Source organism: Tachyglossus aculeatus, chromosome 5 (assembly GCF_015852505.1).
Source record: "Tachyglossus aculeatus isolate mTacAcu1 chromosome 5, mTacAcu1.pri, whole genome shotgun sequence".
Lineage (NCBI taxonomy): Eukaryota > Metazoa > Chordata > Mammalia > Monotremata > Tachyglossidae > Tachyglossus > Tachyglossus aculeatus.
Genome location: NC_052070.1, coordinates 61,761,866 through 61,780,961, shown reverse-complemented (window position 1 = coordinate 61,780,961; position 19,096 = coordinate 61,761,866). Strand labels below are relative to the sequence as shown.

The window sequence follows — 19,096 nt, the reverse complement described above, 5'->3', positions numbered from 1 at the left end:
TGGCTTCCACCAATGTTTTATTACAAAACGTTCCCCGCACCCATCCGTACGCCCTCAGCCACTGCCCTGGGGCAGGCCTTTCTTGAGCAGTGCCGTCAAGTAGCTGCCCAGCTCTTCGTCCTGCAGGGCAGAGCCAGAGAGCAGGGTGAGCGGGGCCCGGCCCCCCGACGCCCCCGATCAGGGAAGGCCGTGGGGTCCAGCCGGAAGGGGCAGGGTGCCGGCCCTTCCCCTCGCTGGTACAGCGGGCTGCAGGAGCCGGTGCCAGCCGGGGACGGGAGGGAGTTTGGGATTTGGGTTCTCTTGGAGTTGGAGTGGGACCCTCCCACCCGGCCTGGGCTCGGGGGAGAGCTTTGGGGACGGTGAGGGCGGCCTGGAGGGAGGGTAGAGACGTACCTGGTAGGTCCAGGAGACCAGCAGCACCTTGGTGGCCGGGTCATCCGAGTGGGCCGTGGCCTGGATGAGGATGGAGCCCACCACGACGGAGCCGTCAGCCAGGTGCTGCACCGGGTGGTCCTTCAGGATGCTGGACGGCGGGAGGGAGAGAGAAAGCGGGCCTCAGCGGGGGGCGGCCCGCGGCCTTCCTCCTAGCAGGGGGACGGTATCGGGACGGACCGGCCGGCTCTCACCCTTTGAGGTGGTTGTAGACGCGCAGCACGGCCTCCTGCTCCTTGCGGGCCTCCTGGATGTGCACACGGCAGGTGAAGCGCAGCTGGTGCTCGGCCAGCTCCAGCTCCGTCAGCGCCTGCTCCGACGACACCAGGCGGAAGCTCTGCCGCGGGAAGCGGGGGGTTAGGGGGGCCTTCCCCCAAAAGTCGGGGGATCGGCCAACCCGCGCCCCTCCGTCGGGGTCCCGCCCCCATCCCGCCGGGGCCGGGCGGCAGCCGCGGAGCCGGCGCTCACGTTTTCTTTCATGACGAGCGTCCCGTGCATGAGCCTGGGCTTCTGGGGGTCAGGCGGGACACCTGCGGGGGCGAGGCGGGGGCATCAGCAGGGGCGGGACGGCGGGAGGTGAAGACAGGTGGCAGTCGGGGTCCCGGGGCCGCCTCCCCCCAGGGGCGGACGTTACCCGGCGTCGTCTCTCTCTTGAGCAAGCCCAGCGAGATGCCCACGGGGATGTTGGGGTTGGTGAGCAGGGTGACGGTCTCCCCGTTGGCGGGCATGTAGCAGTTCACTCCTGCCGAGCAGACTTCAGTCAGAAGGCCGGCCGGCCAACCGGACGGACACCGACCCACGCCCCTAACTGCCTGCTGCGTTCCCCTATCCCTCCCTCGGCCGTTCGGGGAGAGTTGCCCACCAGACTGGCTTCCCGGCCTCTCCCTCCCAGTCCCGGCCGGCCTGGGCTCCTACCCCGCGACCCCCAGGGCGGTCTGTGCTGCGCCTCCCCCCCCACGAGAGTCAAGGAGAATCAGAAACCCAAGCTGGGTCGTCCCACCCCCACCCTAAAAATGGGGAAGGCCTCAGGTTGGCCACCGTCCCACATGCCCAGGTCAGTAGGGCCAGGGGGCAGGGGGCGAGGGCAGGGGATGCCCACGTACGGAACTCCTGCTCGATCTTCTGCTTCAGAAACTCCATCTTCTTGCCCTCCCCGTGGACCAGCAGGACGTTCTGCGGCTCGGCCTGCCGCACCAGCTGCATGATGCCCTTGGCGTCAGCGTGGGCGCTGAACGACATGTACTCCACCTGCATCTTCACCTCTAGCTGGGGGCCGGGCAGAGGGTGCCCACGTTACCCGAAGCGATGCCCGGGAACCGCCCCCTTCCTCCCTGCCCCCCGCCCGCCTCCCTCCCCAGGTGGCCGTTTGGGGCCCGGACGGGGGGCCGGGCCGGGCACTGGGCGCGCAACCGGGAGCCCCGCAGCACCGCCCCCTCCCCACCCCCAAAACCGCCCGCAACTCACAATCTGCCGTCCTTCCATCTCCAGCTTGCGCTGCCCGCTCAGGATCTTGTGGCCGACGGTGCCCTGCACGCAGTAGCCCGGCATGATGGCCTGGGAGACGGACCGCGGAGGTCAGGACGGTGGCAGACCCGCCTGGGCTCCATGGGTGGGGGGACAAGGGCACTGCCCCCTCAGTCCCCCATTCCGGATACCCCTGGGAACGCAGACCCTCCGGGAAGTGTAACAAGAGGCGGGGTCCCTGCCGTGATGCCAACTACCACTCCCGTCAATCTGGTGCCAACGCAACCGGAGCTCAACCACAGGGTCAGCGCCACCCACTTGTCTATCAGTCCACCCGTCCCTGACTTCAGGTCACCCCGCTGGCCCTCTGGTCCGGCCCAGGCCCCGGACACTCACCATGTTCTTCTCGTTCCCCGCCCACTTGCGGAAAATCTGGAGGGACTGGCCGGCGTGTAGCATCCCTGGGGTGGCAAACACCACCTGTGCCGCGGAGAGAGGGCCCGAGGGGTCAGCCCCGGGAGCTTGGGGGGGTCCGGCTGAGCTACCCCCGCGAGGTGGGAAAGCTGGCGGGGGGCATTCCCTGCCAGACGGCGCGCCGGACTAGGGGCTGGCCCGCAACTTTCCCGCCCCGAGGACCATCCAAGCCCACCCCAGACCACTGGCCATCAGCTCCTCCCCAGCCGCCGGACCCACCATGGGGCCAGGGTTATCCGCGAATGCCCGGTCAAAGGCCTTGATGTGTTTGAATTCGAACATGTTCCTCTGGACAAAGGTCTTCCGGATCTTCTGATTGGTCCAGGTGATGAAGAGCTTGTAGTAGTGGTTGGCCTTCTCCGTCAGGCCCGTGGAGAAATAGATGGGGGCCTTCAGGTTCATCCTCTCCCTACGGACACACGGAGCTCCGGACTCAATCCGGGCCTCCTTCCCGCCCCGGCCCGGTTCAATCCAGCCCGTGACCAGAGGAAGGGGGATGGGGGGCCACAGGGGCCCACCAGAGAGGGTGACCCCCCCCCCCTCCACTGACTGACCGGCTACAGCCCCCCAATCCTCCCTGGCTGCATCCCCCAACTGGGTCTCCCACAGAGCAGGGAGGAGGCCGAGCTGCCTGACGCTATCGTCGTCGTAGATCGATCGCTGGTGCTTAGTTGAGTGCCTAGTCTGTGCAGACTACTGTACTACTAATAATAATGGCATTTATTAAATGCTTACTATGTGCAAAGCACTGTTCTAAGCGCTGGGGAGGTTACAAGGTGAGCAGGTTGTCCCTCGGGGGGCTCACGGTCTTCATCCCCATTTTACAGATGAGGTAACTGAGGCACAGAGAAGTGACTTGCCCACGGTCACCCAGCTGAATGAATGCAAACTTGTACTTCCCAAGCGCTTAGTACAGTGCTCTGCACATAGTAAGCACTCAACAAATACGATTGAATGAATGAATGACAACTGGCGGAGCTGGGATTTGAACCCATGACCTCTGACTCCAAATCCCGGGCTCTTTTCCATCGAGCCATGCTGCTTCTGGGCAGGGAATTGTCTCCCCCTTCTAGACTGTGAGCCCGCTGTTGGGTAGGGACCGTCTCTATATGTTGCCAACTTGTACTTCCCAAGCGCTCAGTACAGTGCTCTGCACCCAGTAAGTGTTCAATAAATACGATTGAATGAATGACTGTGTCTGCTCCTTCTGTTGTACTGTACTCTCCTAAGCGCTTAGTACAGTGCGCTGCATGTAGTAGGCTCTCAAATACAATTGATTCAGTATAACAGTCAATCAATTGTATTTATTGAGCGCTTACTGTGTGCAGAGCACTGTACTAAGTGCTTGGGAAGTACAAGTTGGCAACATATAGTAGTCAACCTATATCCAGTCAATAGACAGGATCCATGACCTCGAGGAGCTAAAGCCTGGCTCCCAATTCCTCTACGCCCCCACCCCAATCCCCCTCGACAGCATTTACTGAATGCTGTACCGGCCCCCTGGGAGGGTCCAGTAAAAGTAGAAGCCCCGGGCCCTGCCCTCTGGAAGTTTACGTTCCACCAGGGAGACGGGCAGTGAGATGGACGAAAACGGGAGCCGGTTAAAATGAAAAGCTGGAATAACTGAAGCGCTCCTCACGCTGGGCTTGGGGTGACCGTCGGGCTGGCACGCCCGCCCACCCACCCACCCGCGCCATGCCACCCCGCCCCGAGCCGAGAGGAGCTTGCTCTTACCAGAACGTCTCCAACAGGATGCAGAGTTCCTGGGCGCGGCCTAGGGCGAACACGGGGATGAGCACCTGCGGGAGAACGGCCCGTGCCAGGGGGGCGTCAGTCCGGCGAGGCCGGCCTGTCCCCTCGACTCCCAGCTGGTTCGCCCCCAGAAAAACCAGTCCACCCCCTCCTCACACCCAGCTAGACCACCTTGCCCCCTGCCAGTGAGACTAGCCGGCACAATGAGACCCGCCTGCCCCCCACTCAGCCCCAGCACAACCAGTTCACCACCTCCTCGTGCCCAATGAGCCCAGCCTGCCCTCTCCCCATAATAATAATAATAACGGCATTTACTAAGCGCTTACTATGTGCAGAGCACTGTTCTAAGCACTGGGGTGGCTACAAGGTTGTCCCATGGGGGGGGGGGGGGGGCTCACAGTCTTCATCCCCATTTTACAGATGAGGGAACTGAGGCCCAGGGAAGTGAAGTGACTTGCCCAAAGTCACACAGTTGAACCCATGACCTCTGGATAACGCGTCTGACTACGGATCAGAGGATTCCAGGTTCGACTCCTGGCTGGCTCGAATCCTTTTATCCCCTTTTAGACTGTGAGCCCACTGTTGGGTAGGGACCGTCTCTATATGTTGCCAACTTGTACTTCCCAAGCGCTTAGTACAGTGCTCTGCACACAGTAAGTGCTCAATAAATACGATTGATTGATTGACTCCTTCCCCCTCCTTCCTCTCCCCCTCGTCCCCCTCTCTATCCCCCCCATCTTACCTCCTTCCCTTCCCCACATCACCTGTATATATGTATATATGTTTGTACATATTTATTACTCTATTTTACTTGTACATATCTATTCTATTTATTTTATTAATATGTTTGGCTTTGTTCTCTGTCTCCCCCTTCTAGACTGTGAGCCCGCTGTTGGGTAGGGACTGTCTCTAGATGTTGCCAACTTGGACTTCCCAAGCGCTTAGTCCAGTGCTCTGCACACAGTAAGCGCTCAATAAATACGATTGATTGATGGATTGATTGATTTGCACTGAGCCACGCTGCTTCTTATGCAAAGTGAGCCCAGCCCGCCTGTTGTGGGAGCCCTAAGCCAGGACCCAAACCAATCTCAGGCCAAGGGAAGTCGCCAGTCCGGCAGGGGCTTCGCTCCCCCAGGATCCGGGCCCACCCCCCGCCCCCCGGAATGCCGCCGCCTGGCCCTCGAGTGGGCCGCAAAGCCCGCCGGCAACCGGTAAGGTCCCCCGACCCCGCCTGGGGCCTGCTCGGGTCTCGGGGATGCCCCAGGCCACCCGGGGCCCCGGACGGCACCTTCCCGCCTCGCTCCACCGTCTCGTGGACTTTCTTCAGGAAGTCCCGCTCGCGGCAGCGTTTGGAGTCTCGGATGGTCGTCGCGTAGGTGGACTCGCTGATGAGCAGGTTGGGCCGGCACTTGTCGATCCAGGCGGCCCTGGAAGGGAGACGACGGCGGTCCCCCCCACCGGTCCCACCCCCTCCCCCGACCCCAGCCGGGGCGAGCCGGGGGGCCGCGGCTACCACGTTGGGCCGGCCCCCGGCCTGCGCCGCCGACCGAGGCGGCTCCCGGGGCCCGCGCCCAGCCCGGGCGTCACCTACCCTAAGTGCCGGTCCGGGGTCATGTTGTAGTCGCCCTGGACAGGGAGACGGGGGGCGATGAGCGGGAGACGAACACCCACCGGCCCCCTTCCCCCCCTCCGCCCCCGGGGGTCGGGCACACACCGTGTACACCACCGACTCGGCCCCAACTTTGATCTGGAACATGGCAGCCCCCAGCACGTGGCCCGCGTAGTACGCTTTGATTTCCAGCTCTTCGTCCACCTGGGGGAACGGGGCGTCAGGGCCGGGGGCGGACCGGGGACGTCCGGCTCCTCCCCTCCGCCCCTCTCCGAGACCCCAGCCCCAAGAGGGCCCGCCGCCCCCGCCCCGGCCGGCGGCACCTGGACGGTCTGGTGGAGGTGGACGGCCACCACCTTCTTCATGCAATCCTTGATCATCTGCGAGGTGAAGAAGTTGGTCTCCCCTTTCTTGTCCACGGTGATCTTGCGGTAGTCCTCCAGCAGGATGGGGCAGATGGCCTTGGTGGGGTGGGTCATGTAGATGGGGCCGTCGTAGCCCACCATCTCGCTGAAGTAGGGCAGGGCCCCACAGTGGTCCAGGTGGAAGTGGCTGGGACAAGCGGGGGAGGCCGATGGGAGGAACGGACGGAGAGAGGCCGGCTCCAGGGCGCGGAGGGCCGGACGCACTGACCCAGTTGGGCACGGCCCCGGGCGCGGGGCACTACCGACAAAATGCCCGGTGGCCCAGTGGTTGGGCTGGCCCCCCACACCTCTCTCCCGGGTCAGGTGCCCATCCGGCCTCAAGACTGCGGGCCGACAGGCACCCGCGGTACCCCCACCAGTCTGATAATGATTGTGGTGCTTTGTAACTGCTCACTATATAATAATAATAATGGTGGTATTTGTTAAGCGCTTCCTATGTGCAAAGCACTGTTCTAAGCGCTGGGGTAGGTGCAAGGTAATCCGGTTGTCCCATGAGGGGCTCAGTCTTCATCCCCATTTTACAGATGAGGGCACTGAGGCCCAGAGAATCAATCAATCCATCAATCAATCGTATTTATTGAGCGCTTACTATGTGCAGAGCACTGTACTAAGCGCTTGGGAAGTACAAATTGGCATCACATAGAGACAGTCCCTACCCAACAGTGGGCTCACAGTCTAAAAGGGGGAGACAGAGAACAGAACCAAACATACCAACAAAATAGAAATGTACAAGGAAAATAAATAAATAAATGAATAAATAAATAGAGTAATAAATATGTACAACCATATATACATATATACAGGTACTGTGGGGAAGGGAAGGAGGTAAGATGGGGGGATGGAGAGGGGGACGAGGGGGAGAGGAAAGAAGGGGCTCAGTCTGGGAAGGCCTCCTGGAGGAGGTGAGCTCTCAGCAGGGCCTTGAAGTGACTTGCCCAACGTCACACAGCTGACAAGTGGCGGAGCCGGGATTTGAACCCACGACCTCTGACTCCAAAGCCCGGGCTCTTTCCACTGGGCCACTATATGCCACGTACGTACTTCAGTCAAGCTTTATATTTTCCTTTACTTTCTAGAAGCCCACTGTTGGGTAGGGACTGTCTCTATATGTTGCCAACTGTACTTCCCAAGCGCTTAGTACAGTGCTCTGCACACAGTAAGCGCTCAATAAATACGACTGATGATGATGAGGAGTAGGATATTTTAAAATAATATATGCTTCACCTTAGGCAATGAGGTTTTCAGTGGGAATGACCCAATAAGCCGCCCATCTAGTATGATATAACTGCACACTTCTCCAGTCTGTTAATGGTTGTGGTGTTTTGTAACTGCTCACTATATGCCAAGTACGTACTTCAATCAAGCTATATATTTTCCTTTACTTTCTAGAAGCAGGATATTTTAAAATAATATATGCTTCGCCTTAGGAAATGAGGTTTTCAGTGGGAATGATCCAATAAGCCGCCCATCTAGTATGATATAACTGCACACTTCTCCAGTCTGATAATGGTTGCGGTGTTTTGTAACTGCTCACTATATGCCAAGTACGTACTTCAATCAAGCTTTATATTTTCCTTTACTTTCTAGGAGCCCACTGTTGGGTAGGGATTGTCTCTATATGTTGCCAACTTGTACTTCCCAAGCGCTTAGTACAGTGCTCTGCACACAGTAAGCGCTCAATAAATACGATTGATGATGATGATGAGTAGGATATTTTAAAATAATATATGCTTCACCTTAGGCAATGAGGTTTTCAGTGGGAATGACCCAATAAGCCGCCCATCTAGTATGATATAACTGCACACTTCTCCAGTCTGATAATGGTTGTGGTGTTTTGTAACTGCTCACTATATGCCAAGTACGTACTTCAATCAAGCTATATATTTTCCTTTACTTTCTAGAAGCAGGATATTTTAAAATAATATATGCTTCGCCTTAGGAAATGAGGTTTTCAGTGGGAATGATCCAATAAGCCGCCCATCTAGTATGATATAACTGCACACTTCTCCAGTCTGATAATGGTTGCGGTGTTTTGTAACTGCTCACTATATGCCAAGTACGTACTTCAATCAAGCTTTATATTTTCCTTTACTTTCTAGGAGCCCACTGTTGGGTAGGGACTGTCTCTATATGTTGCCAACTTGTACTTCCCAAGCGCTTAGTACAGTGCTCTGCACACAGTAAGCGCTCAATAAATACGATTGATGATGATGATGAGTAGGATATTTTAAAATAATATATGCTTCACCTTAGGCAATGAGGTTTTCAGTGGGAATGACCCAATAAGCCGCCCATCTAGTATGATATAACTGCACACTTCTCCAGTCTGATAATGGTTGTGGTGTTTTGTAACTGCTCACTATATGCCAAGTACGTACTTCAATCAAGCTATATATTTTCCTTTACTTTCTAGAAGCAGGATATTTTAAAATAATATATGCTTCGCCTTAGGAAATGAGGTTTTCAGTGGGAATGATCCAATAAGCCGCCCATCTAGTATGATATAACTGCACACTTCTCCAGTCTGATAATGGTTGCGGTGTTTTGTAACTGCTCACTATATGCCAAGTACGTACTTCAATCAAGCTTTATATTTTCCTTTACTTTCTAGGAGCCCACTGTTGGGTAGGGACTGTCTCTATATGTTGCCAACTTGTACTTCCCAAGCGCTTAGTACAGTGCTCTGCACACAGTAAGCGCTCAATAAATACGATTGATGATGATGATGAGTAGGATATTTTAAAATAATATATGCTTCACCTTAGGCAATGAGGTTTTCAGTGGGAATGATCCAATAAGCCGCCCATCTAGTATGATATAACTGCACACCTCTCCACCGGGTGTATTTTAAATATCTGCCGTTTTCTTGGCTGTGAGTACTGCAGTGCGGTGGTTTTTAATGTAAGAACCTCTTCTAATAATAATAATAATGATGGCATTTATTAAGCGCTTACTGTGTGCAGAGCACTGTTCCAAGCGCTGGGGAGATACAAGGTGATAAGGTTGTCCCACGGGGGGCTCACAGTCTTAATCCCCATTTTACAGATGAGGTAACCGAGGCCCAGAGAAGTGAAGGAGGCCTACCTCCTCCAGGAGGCCTTCCCAGACTGAGCCCCCTCCTTCCTCTCCCCCTTGTCGCCCTCTCCATCCCCATCTTACCTCCTTCCCTTCCCCACAGCACCTGTATATATGTATATATGTTTGGACATATTTATCACTCTATTTATTTATTTATTTTACTTGTACATATCTATTCTATTTATTTTATTTTGTTAGTATGTTTGGTTTTGTTCTCTGTCTCCCCCTTTTAGACTGTGAGCCCACCGTTGGGTAGGGACTGTCTCTATATGCTGCCAATTTGTACTTCCCAAGCGCTTAGTACAGTGCTCTGCACACAGTAAGCGCTCAATAAATACGATTGATGATGATGATGATGATGATGACTGAATGAATTGGGAGAGCTACGGATGCCACTGACGCCTGTCTACTTGTTTGGTTTGGTTGTCCGTCTTCCCCCTTCTGGACCGTGAACCCGTTGTTGGGTAGGGACCGTCTCTAGGTGTTGCCAACCTGGACTTCCCAAGCGCTTAGTACGGTGTTCTGCACACAGTAAGCGCTCAATAAATACGATTGAATGAATGAATGAGTGAATGAATGAACTCGGCTCCTCCCCGTGCCCCGAACGAGCCAAATCTTCCCGGCCTCACCCGCTGGCACAGAGGGCCGGGCGGGCGGAGGGACAGAGGAGCCCCGGCTCGGTGGGCACCACGGAACCCACCTGATAATCACGCAGTCCAGGAAGTTGGTCAGCCGCCCGCTCTGGGTGATGTAGGAAAAGTCCGGGAAGCGCCTCTGGGGAGCGGAGAGAAAAAAGCGAGAGGCAGAGGAACGTGGGCCCCGTGGACTCCGTGCCAAGGGCCGGGGGGCAGAGGGCAGAGCACCCAACTGGGGAGTACAACACCGCGGCCCCCGCTGGGACGGCCTCTGCCCGCGCCCCGGCCGGGCAGACAAGAAGAGAAGCAGTGTGGCTAGTGGAAAGAGCTCAGGCCTAGGAGTCGGAGGACCTGCCTCCGCCGCTCGCCTGCTGTGTGACCTTAGGCAAGTCGTTTCACTTCTTTCGGCCTCAGGTATGCACAACATTCATTCAGTCAGTCAGTCGTATTTATTGAGCGCTCACTGTGTGCAGAGTGCTGGACTAAGCGCTTCGGAAGTACAAGTTGGCAACATACAGAGATGGTCCCTACCCAACAACGGGCTCACAGGCTAGAAGGCACATAGTAAGTGCTTAACAAACTCATTCATTCATTCATTCAATCGTATTTATTGAGCGCTCACTGTGTGCTGAGCACTGGACTAAGCGCTTGGGAAGGACAAGTTGGCAACATATAGAGACGGTCCCTACCCAACAATGGGCTCACAGACTAGAAGGCACATAGTAAGCACTTAACAAACTCCTTCATTCATTCATTCAATCGTATTTATTGAGCGCTTACTGTGTGCAGAGTGCTGGACTAAGCGCTTGGGAAGTCCAAGTTGGCAACGTATAGAGACGGTCCCTACCCAACAACGGGCTCACAGTCTAGAAGGCACATAGTAAGCGCTTAACAAACTCATTCATTCATTCAATTGTATTTATTGAGCGCTTACTGTGTGCAGAGCACTGGACTAAGCGCTTGGGAAGTACAAGTTGGCAACATATAGACTCATTCATTCATTCATTCACACATAGTAAGTGCTTAACAAACTCATTCATTCATTCATTCAAGTGTATTTATTGAGCGCTTACTGTGTGCGGAGCACTGTACTAAGCGCTTGGGAAGTCCAAGTTGGCAACATATAGAGACGGTCCCTACCCAACAACGGGCTCACACTCTAGAAGTCACAGTCACAACATGGGGATGCAATACCCGTTCCCCTTCCTACTTCGACTGTGAGCCCCATGCGGGACTTGATTACCTTCTGTCGACCCCAGTGCTTAGTACGCTGCTTGGCCCATAGTAAGCGCTTAACAAATACCACAATTATTAGGCCGCAGCCTTCCTTGCGGGCACCAGTCCTGGTGTTGGAGAGGAAGAGCAGGTTCTGTGGGTCGGGGCGACAGGCGGCCAGGGGTCCCTGTAAGCTCTCTGTGGGCACAAAATCTGCGAATTGTTGTTTTGTGCTCTCCCCAGCGCTCAGTACAGCTCTCTGCACATGGTAAGCGCTCAGTAAAAATGACGAATGAATGACTGACGGCGAAGAAATCCCAAGACTAGAGACAATGCCACTGACCCCCCCAACCTGCCCAGGGGAGGGCAAGAAGGGGCCCCAGGTTGGGGGTATTCCTAGAGCCCACCAACCCCTCCCACCTGCCAGATCTCAGGCTGCAGCTCTCATCAATCAATCAATCAATCGTATTTATTGAGCGCTTACTGTGTGCAGAGCACTGTACTAAGCGCTTGGGAAGTCCAAGTTGGCAACATATAGAGACGGGCCCTACCCAACAGTGGGCTCACAGTCTAGAAGGGGGAGACAGAGAACAAAACCAAACATACTAACAAAATAAAATAAATAGAATAGATATGTACAAGTAAAATAGAGTAATAAATACCATAATAATAATAATAATTTTGGTATTTGTTAAGCACTATGTGCAAAGCACTGTTCTAAGCGCTGGGGAGGATACAAGGTGATTAGGTTGTCCCATGTGGGGCTCACAATCTTAATCCCCATTTTACGGATGAGGTAACTGAGGCACAGAGAAGTTGAGTGACTCGCCCAAAGTCACACAGCTGACAAGCGGCAGAGCCGGGATAACATATATACATCTATACAGGTGCTGTGGGGAAGGGAAGGAGGTAAGATGGGGGGGATGGAGAGGGGGACGAGGGGGAGAGGAAGGAAGGGGCTCAGTCTGGGATGGCCTCCTGGAGGAGGTGAGCTCTCAGTAGGGAAGAGAGCTAGCTTGGCGGATGGGCAGAGGGTGCACCCAACATGCTTACATAAGTACACGCTCCAACATGTGCATGCAGGAGAACAGGCATCCCTCCCTAGCACCAGGTCTGCCCCTTAGGCTGCAGGTGGGTTGCCCCCTGACCTCACACGCTCGACGAGTTAAAAAGAAAAAAGACCAGGGGGATGAAGGAGCTTCGGCCTCGGATAGACCGGATGGGCCAGGCCGGGCAGGCCTAACCTGATGGGGCAGGATTGGGCTTTCCAGAACCAGGAAGCGGGGGGGACCGAGCAAATCCAAAATCAAACAAAATCAATTTCTCTCTCTTTCCCTCACACACACACCACAGCCAGGACGAGTTGGAAAGAGGCGAGTTCGGAACCAAATCTGGAGACGCCTACCAACTCTGTGACACTGTTGGGGTGTATTCTCCCAAGCTTTTAGCACAATGCCCCTTGCACGCAGAGTAAGCGCTCATCGAAATCGACTGACCGATTGGAGGTGGGGTGCTGGACGGTCCATGCTGGGCCACTGGCGGAGAGGGGAAGAGTCTAACGTTGGCTGGTCCTTCCCGAAACGGGAAGGGGTTCAGGAGGATAACCAGAACACAGTTTCTTCGGGGGCCCTGGGCTGGCCAGGCCAGGGAGCTGATCAGGACACACTGATCCTCTTCCAACCCGATCGTAAGCTCGTTATGGGCAGGGGACGTGTCTGCCCATTCTGTTGTACCTTCCTCTCCCGAGTGCTTAGTACAGTGCTTTCAGACTTTGAGCCCGCCGTTGGGTAGGGACCGTCTCTATATGTTGCCAACTTGTACTTCCCAAGCGCTTAGTCCAGTGCTCTGCACACGGTAAGCGCTCAATAAATACGACTGATTGATTGATTGCTTGCTCTGCATATTTTAAGTGCTCACTAAATATACTCAATCGATAGAAGTGACCTAAGGAAGAGGCCGGCGGGCCCCGAGATTGCGGCGGCCCCGCCCCCAGCCCCTCCGGGACTCACGTCGTCGTTGTAGCCCATGTGCATGCCGCAGTCCAGCATGACGTTCTTGCCCGCGATGGACACCAGGATGCAGCTGCGCCCCACGTCCTGCCCAGCCCCTGGAACCGGAGAGAAGGGGGGCTGCTGGGGTGGAGGCAGGGTGGGCAGGGGTCGTCCCACCCTGGCTTCCCCCCGGCCAACTCCGCCCTACCCTGATCCCCACGGCGGGTGGTGAGCGGGGCCAGGGAAAATACTCATGGCATCGGCTAAGCGCTTACTAAGGTAAGTTGGACACAGTCCCCGTCCCACAATGGGCTCACGGTTTACCCTAGCACGGGCACGGTGACGGTCCAGTATCTGTTATGACTTGGGTTAAGACCGTTTCAGCCCCACCTTCCACGGCCGGAGCCTGTCTGAGCCCCTCTGACATGACCAGGCCTAAGCCCTCCCTTCTGCCTCCCTCTCACCCTCCAGCCCCAGGCTTGCCTCTGCTGGGTCATTCATTCATTCATTCGATCGTGTTTATTGAGCGCTTACTGTGTGCAGAGCACTGGACTAAGCGCTTGGGAAGTACAAGTTGTCAAAAGTGATAAATATGTACCGATATATACATATTCATTCATTCAATCATTTATTTGGCGCTTACTGTGTGCAGAGCACTGGACTGAACGCTTGGGAAGTACAAGTTGGCAACATATAGAGACGGTCCCTACCCAACATTCATTCATTCATTCAATCGTATTTATTGAGCGCTTACTGTGTGCAGAGCACTGTACTAAGCTCTTGGGAAGTACAAGTTGGCAACATATAGAGACAGTCCCTACCCAACATTCGTTCATTCATTCAATCGTATTGATTGAGCGCTTACTGTGTGCAGAGCACTGGACTAAGCGCTTGGGAAGTACAAGTTGGCAACAAATAGAGACGGTCCCAACATTCATTCATTCATTCAATCGTACTTATTGAGCGCTTACTGGGTCCTCACAGGGTCTAGCCGGGCCCCTGGCTGGAGGCACTTTGGGGGGCCGCGGGTCGGCCCCTGCCCAGATCCCACCCTGCCCATGGCCCCGGGGCAGCCCGAGGACCCAGCATTCCCACTCTGCTTCCCTTGGCCTGCTTCCACTCCCGCCCCCGGCCTTCCCCTCCGTACCCAAGGGGGTGACTTTAATTTCCGGCATCCCGGTGGCGTGGCGGCTGCGGCCCTCGGCGAGGCGGACGGCCGGGGACCCGGGGTCACGGTGACGCTAGAGCCGGCGACTGGAGCTTAAGCTTCGGGAAATCTGAAACGAGAGGAGGGAGAGCTGGAGAGAGGCCGAGGCCTCTGCCGAGACGGGGCGGGGGCCGGTGGGAGGACCAGAGCCGGCCAAATCATAATAATAACGGCATTTGTTTACCGCTTACTATGTGCAGAGCACTGTTCTAAGCGCTGGGGGGGATACAAGGTGATCAGGTTGTCCCACGGGGGGCTCACAGTCTTATTCCCCGTTTTACAGGTGAGGTCACTGAGGCTCAGAGAAGTGAAGTGACTTGCCCAAGGTCACACAGCAGCCATGTGGTGGAGCCGGGATTCGAACCCCTGACCTCTGACTCCAAAGCCCGTGCTCTTTCCACTGAGCCACGCTGCCAAAGCTCCCCGGCCTCCTGCACGCTCTAGCTCGTTGTTGGCAGGGAATGTGTCGGCTCATTCTGTAGTATACTGTGCCCTCCCAAGCACTTAGTAATAATAATAATAATAATAATGGCATTTATTAATGCACACAGTAAGCGCTCAATCAATACGATTGAATGAATGAATGAATGTTGGCTAGGGACCATCTCTATATGTTGCCAACTTGGACTTCCCAAGCGCTTAGTCCAGTGCTCTACACACAATAAGCGCTCAATAAATACGATTGAATTGAATGAATGAATGAATGTTGGCTAGGGACCGTCTCTCTATGTTGCCAACTTGTACTTCCCAAGCGCTTAGTCCAGTGCTCTGCACACAGTAAATGCTCAATAAATACAATTGAATGAATGAATGAATAGTAAGCGCTTAATAAATGCCATCATTATTATTATTATTAGCCAACTTGTACTTTCCAAGCGCTTAGTCCAGTGCTCTGCACACAGTAAGCGCTCAATACGATTGAATGAATGAATGAATAGTAAGCGCTTAATAAATGCCATCATCATCATTATTACTAGCCAACTTGTACTTCCCAAGCGCTTAGTCCAGTGCTCTGCACACAGTAAGCGCTCAATAAATATGACTGATTGATTCATTCATTCAATCGTATTTATTGAGCGCTTAATGTGTGCAGAGCACTGGACTAAGCGCTTAGGAAGTACAAGTTGGCAACACATAGAGACGGTCCCTACCCAACAGTGGGCTCACAGTCTAGAAGGGGGAGACAGACAACAAAACCAAACATATTAACAAAATAAAATAAATAGAATAGATAGGTACAAGTAAAATAAATAGAGTAATAAATCTGTACAAACATATATACATATATACAGGTGCTGTGGGGAAGGGAAGGAGGTAAGGTGGGGGGATGGAGAAGGGGACGAGGGGGAGTGAATACTATGAATGAATAGTAAGCGCTTAATAAATGCCATCATTATTATTATTATTATTAGCCAACTTGTCCTTCCCAAGCGCTTAGTCCAGTGCTCTGCACACAGTAAGTGCTCAATAAATATGACTGAATGAATGAATAGTAAGTGCTTAATAAATGCCATCATTATTATTATTATTAGCCAACTTGTACTTTCCAAGCGCTTAGTCCAGTGCTCTGCACACAGTAAGTGCTCAATAAACACGACTGAATGAATGAATAGTAAGTGCTTAATAAATGCCATCATTATTATTATTATTAGCCAATTGGTATTTTCCAAGCGCTTAGTCCAGTGCTCTGCACACAGTAAGCGCTCAATATGATTGAATGAATAGTAAGTGCTTAATAAATGCCATCATCATCATTAGCCAACTTGTCCTTCCCAAGCGCTTAGTCCAGTGCTCTGCACACAGTCAGCGCTCAATAAACACGATTGAATGAATGAATACTAAGGGTTTAATAAATGCCATTATTATTATTATTATTATTATTATTAGCCAACTTGTACTTCCCAAGTGCTTAGTCCAGTGCTCTGCACACAGTCAGCGCTCAATAAACACAATTGAATGAGTGAATAGTAAGGGTTTAATAAATGCCATTATTATTATTATTATTAGCCAACTTGTACTTCCCAAGCGCTTAGTCCAGTGCTCTGCACACAGTCAGCGCTCAATAAACACGATTGAATGAATGAATAGTAAGGGTTTAATGAATGCCATTATTATTATTATTATTATTATTAGCCAACTTGTACTTTCCAAGCGCTTAGTCCAATGCTCTGCACACGGTAAGCGCTCAATAAATACGATTGAATGAATGAATGAATAGTAAGCGCTTAATAAATGCCATCATTATTATTATTATTATTAGCCAACTTGTACTTTCCAAGCGCTTAGTCCAGTGCTCTGCACACAGTCAGCGCTCAATAAACACTATTGAATGAATGAATAATAAGGGTTTAACAAATGCCATTATTATTATTATTATTATTAGCCAACTTGTACTTCCCAAGCGCTTAGTCCAGTGCTCTGCACACAGTCAGCAGTCAATAAACACGATTGAATGAATACTAAGGCTTTAATAAATGCCATTATTATTATTATTAGCCAACTTGTACTTCCCAAGCGCTTAGTCCAGTGCTCTGCACACAGTCAGCGCTCAATAAACACGACTGAACGAATGAATGAAGAGTAAGCGCTTAATAAATGCCATCATCATTATTATCAGCCAACTTGTATTTTACAAGCGCTTAGTCCACTGCTCTGCACACAGTAAGCGCTCAATAAACACGACTGAGTGAATGAATGAATAGTAAGCGCTTAATAAATGCCATCATTATTATCATCATTAGCCAACTGGTATTTCCCAAGCTCTTAGTCCAGTGCTCTGCACACAGTAAGCGCTCACTACGATTGAATGAATAGTAAGCGCTTAATAAATACCATCATCATCATTAGCCAACTTGTCCTTCCCAAGCGCTTAGTCCAGTGCTCTGCACACAGTCAGCGCTCAATAAACACGACTGAATGAATGAATACTAAAGGTTTAATAAATGCCATTATTATTATTATTATTAGCCAACTTGTACTTCCCAAGCGCTTAGTCCAATGCTCTGCACACAGTAAGCGCTCAATCAATACGATTGAATGAATGAGTGAATAGTAAGCGCTTAATAAATGCCATTATTATTATTATTAGCCAACTGGTATTTCCCAAGCTCTTAGTCCAGTGCTCTGCACACAGTAAGCGCTCAATAAATATGACTGAATGAATGAATGAATAGTAAGCGCTTAATAAATTCCATTATTATTATTATTAGCCAACTGGCATTTCCCAAGCTTAGTCCAGTGCTCTGCACACAGTAAGCGCTCAATAAACACGACTGAATGAATGAATAGTAAGCGCTTAATAAATGCCATCATTATTATTATTATTAGCCAACTGGTATTTCCCAAGCTCTTAGTCCAGTGCTCTGCACACAGTAAGCGCTCAATAAACACGACTGAATGAATGAATGAATAGTAAGCGCTTAATAAATGCCATCATTATTATTATTATTATTAGCCAACTGGTACTTCCCAAGCGCTTAGTCCAGTGCTCTGCACACAGTAAGCGCTCAATAAATACGATTGAATGAATGAATGAATAGTAAGCGCTTAATAAATGCCATTATTATTATTATTAGCCAACTGGTATTTCCCAAGCTCTTAGTCCAGTGCTCTGCACACAGTAAGCGCTCAATACGATTGAATGAATAGTAAGCGCTTAATAAATGCCAATATCATTATTATTATTATAAGCCAACTTGTCCTTCCCAAGCGCTTAGTCCAATGCTCTGCACACGGTAAGCTCTCAATCAATACGATTGAATGAATGAATGAATAGTAAGCGCTTAATAAATGCCATCATTATTATTATTATTATTAGCCAACTTGTACTTCCCAAGCGCTTAGTCCAGTGCTCTGCACACAGTCAGCGCTCAATAAACACGTCTGAATGAATGAATAGTAAGCGCTTAATAAATGCCATCATTATTATTATTATTAGCCAACCGGTATTTTCCAAGCGCTTAGTCCAGTGCTCTGCACACAGTAAGCGCTCAATAAACACGACTGACTGAATGAATGAATAGTAAGCGCTTAATAAATGCCATCATTATTATCATTATTAGCCAACTGGTATTTCCCAAGCTCTTAGTCCAGTGCTCTGCACACAGTAAGCGCTCAATAAACACGACTGAATGAATGAATAGTAAGCGCTTAATAAATGCCATCATCATTATTATGATTATTAGCCAACTTGTACATTCCAAGCGCTTAGTCCAGTGCTCTGCACACCGTAAGCGCTCAATACATACGATTGACGGAGTGAATGAATGAATGAGTGAATGAGTGAGTGAATGAATGAATGAGTGAATGAATGAATGAATGAATGAGTGAATGAATGAATGAATGAATGAATGAATGAATGAATGAATGAGCAAAGGAGGGCGTGGAGTCGTTACGGGATGGGGGGCGCTGATTGGGCTTCCGGCCAACTGTCGTGATGGCAGCGCCTGCCGGCCGTAAAGCAGCCCGTCACCTAGGAGACGGTGCGGGAGGACGGGACAACGGCTATTGCCCCGCCACCGTCGTGGCCGGCTGCGGGACCCCCAGGCCGCCCCCCACGAAGAGCTTGCGGGGGTCTCCGGACACGAGCCCCCCCCTTCTAGACCGGAAGCCCACTGGTGGGCAGGCACCGTCTCTAGACGCCGCCGACTCGTCCTTGCCAAGCGCTCAGCACAGTGCTCCGCGCACAATAAGCGCTCAATCAATAGGGATGAATGAACGCGGAGACCCCGACTGGACCGCGCGGGCTTCCGTACTCACAGCCGCTCCGGCGGGCCCCGCGCAGGCGCGCGCCCGGCCCCGCCCCCCCCGCGCTG

At 52.4% G+C, this 19,096-nt stretch overlaps 1 protein-coding gene across 2 annotated transcripts; it reads right to left on the bottom strand.

Annotated features, from left to right (window-relative positions):
• On the bottom strand, positions 1 to 18,928 carry INTS11 (integrator complex subunit 11). 2 transcript variants are annotated; one of them, XM_038746169.1, is made up of 18 exons: positions 18,911 to 18,928; positions 14,223 to 14,352; positions 13,094 to 13,191; positions 9,935 to 10,008; positions 6,055 to 6,283; positions 5,837 to 5,935; positions 5,714 to 5,748; positions 5,411 to 5,549; positions 4,105 to 4,169; positions 2,590 to 2,779; positions 2,293 to 2,376; positions 1,897 to 1,986; positions 1,536 to 1,698; positions 1,067 to 1,174; positions 901 to 962; positions 627 to 769; positions 394 to 523; positions 1 to 120 (listed from the first exon to the last, which is right to left on the bottom strand). In XM_038746169.1, exons 2-18 carry the CDS (start codon positions 14,248 to 14,250, stop codon positions 55 to 57), a joined length of 1,803 nt encoding a protein of 600 aa, XP_038602097.1. In that variant the 5' UTR covers positions 14,251 to 14,352; positions 18,911 to 18,928; the 3' UTR covers positions 1 to 54. The 2 variants fall into 2 exon arrangements, with proteins under 2 accessions (XP_038602097.1, XP_038602095.1); XM_038746167.1 differs by lacking the exon at positions 18,911 to 18,928 and adding an exon at positions 18,677 to 18,779.
• Between the last annotated feature and the right edge of the window lie 168 nt (positions 18,929 to 19,096).

Excerpts from the sequence above, each read along its gene's own strand:
- INTS11 (XM_038746169.1), bottom strand. The coding sequence starts at position 14,250 with ATGCCGGAAATTAAAGTCACCCCCTTGG. Across the intron at positions 4,170-5,410 it reads CGGTGGAGCGAGGCGGGAAG|GTGCTCATCCCCGTGTTCGC; the intron begins GTGCCGTCCGGG and ends GTTCTCCCGCAG. Across the intron at positions 524-626 it reads GTCTACAACCACCTCAAAGG|CATCCTGAAGGACCACCCGG; the intron begins GTGAGAGCCGGC and ends CCCGCCGTCCAG.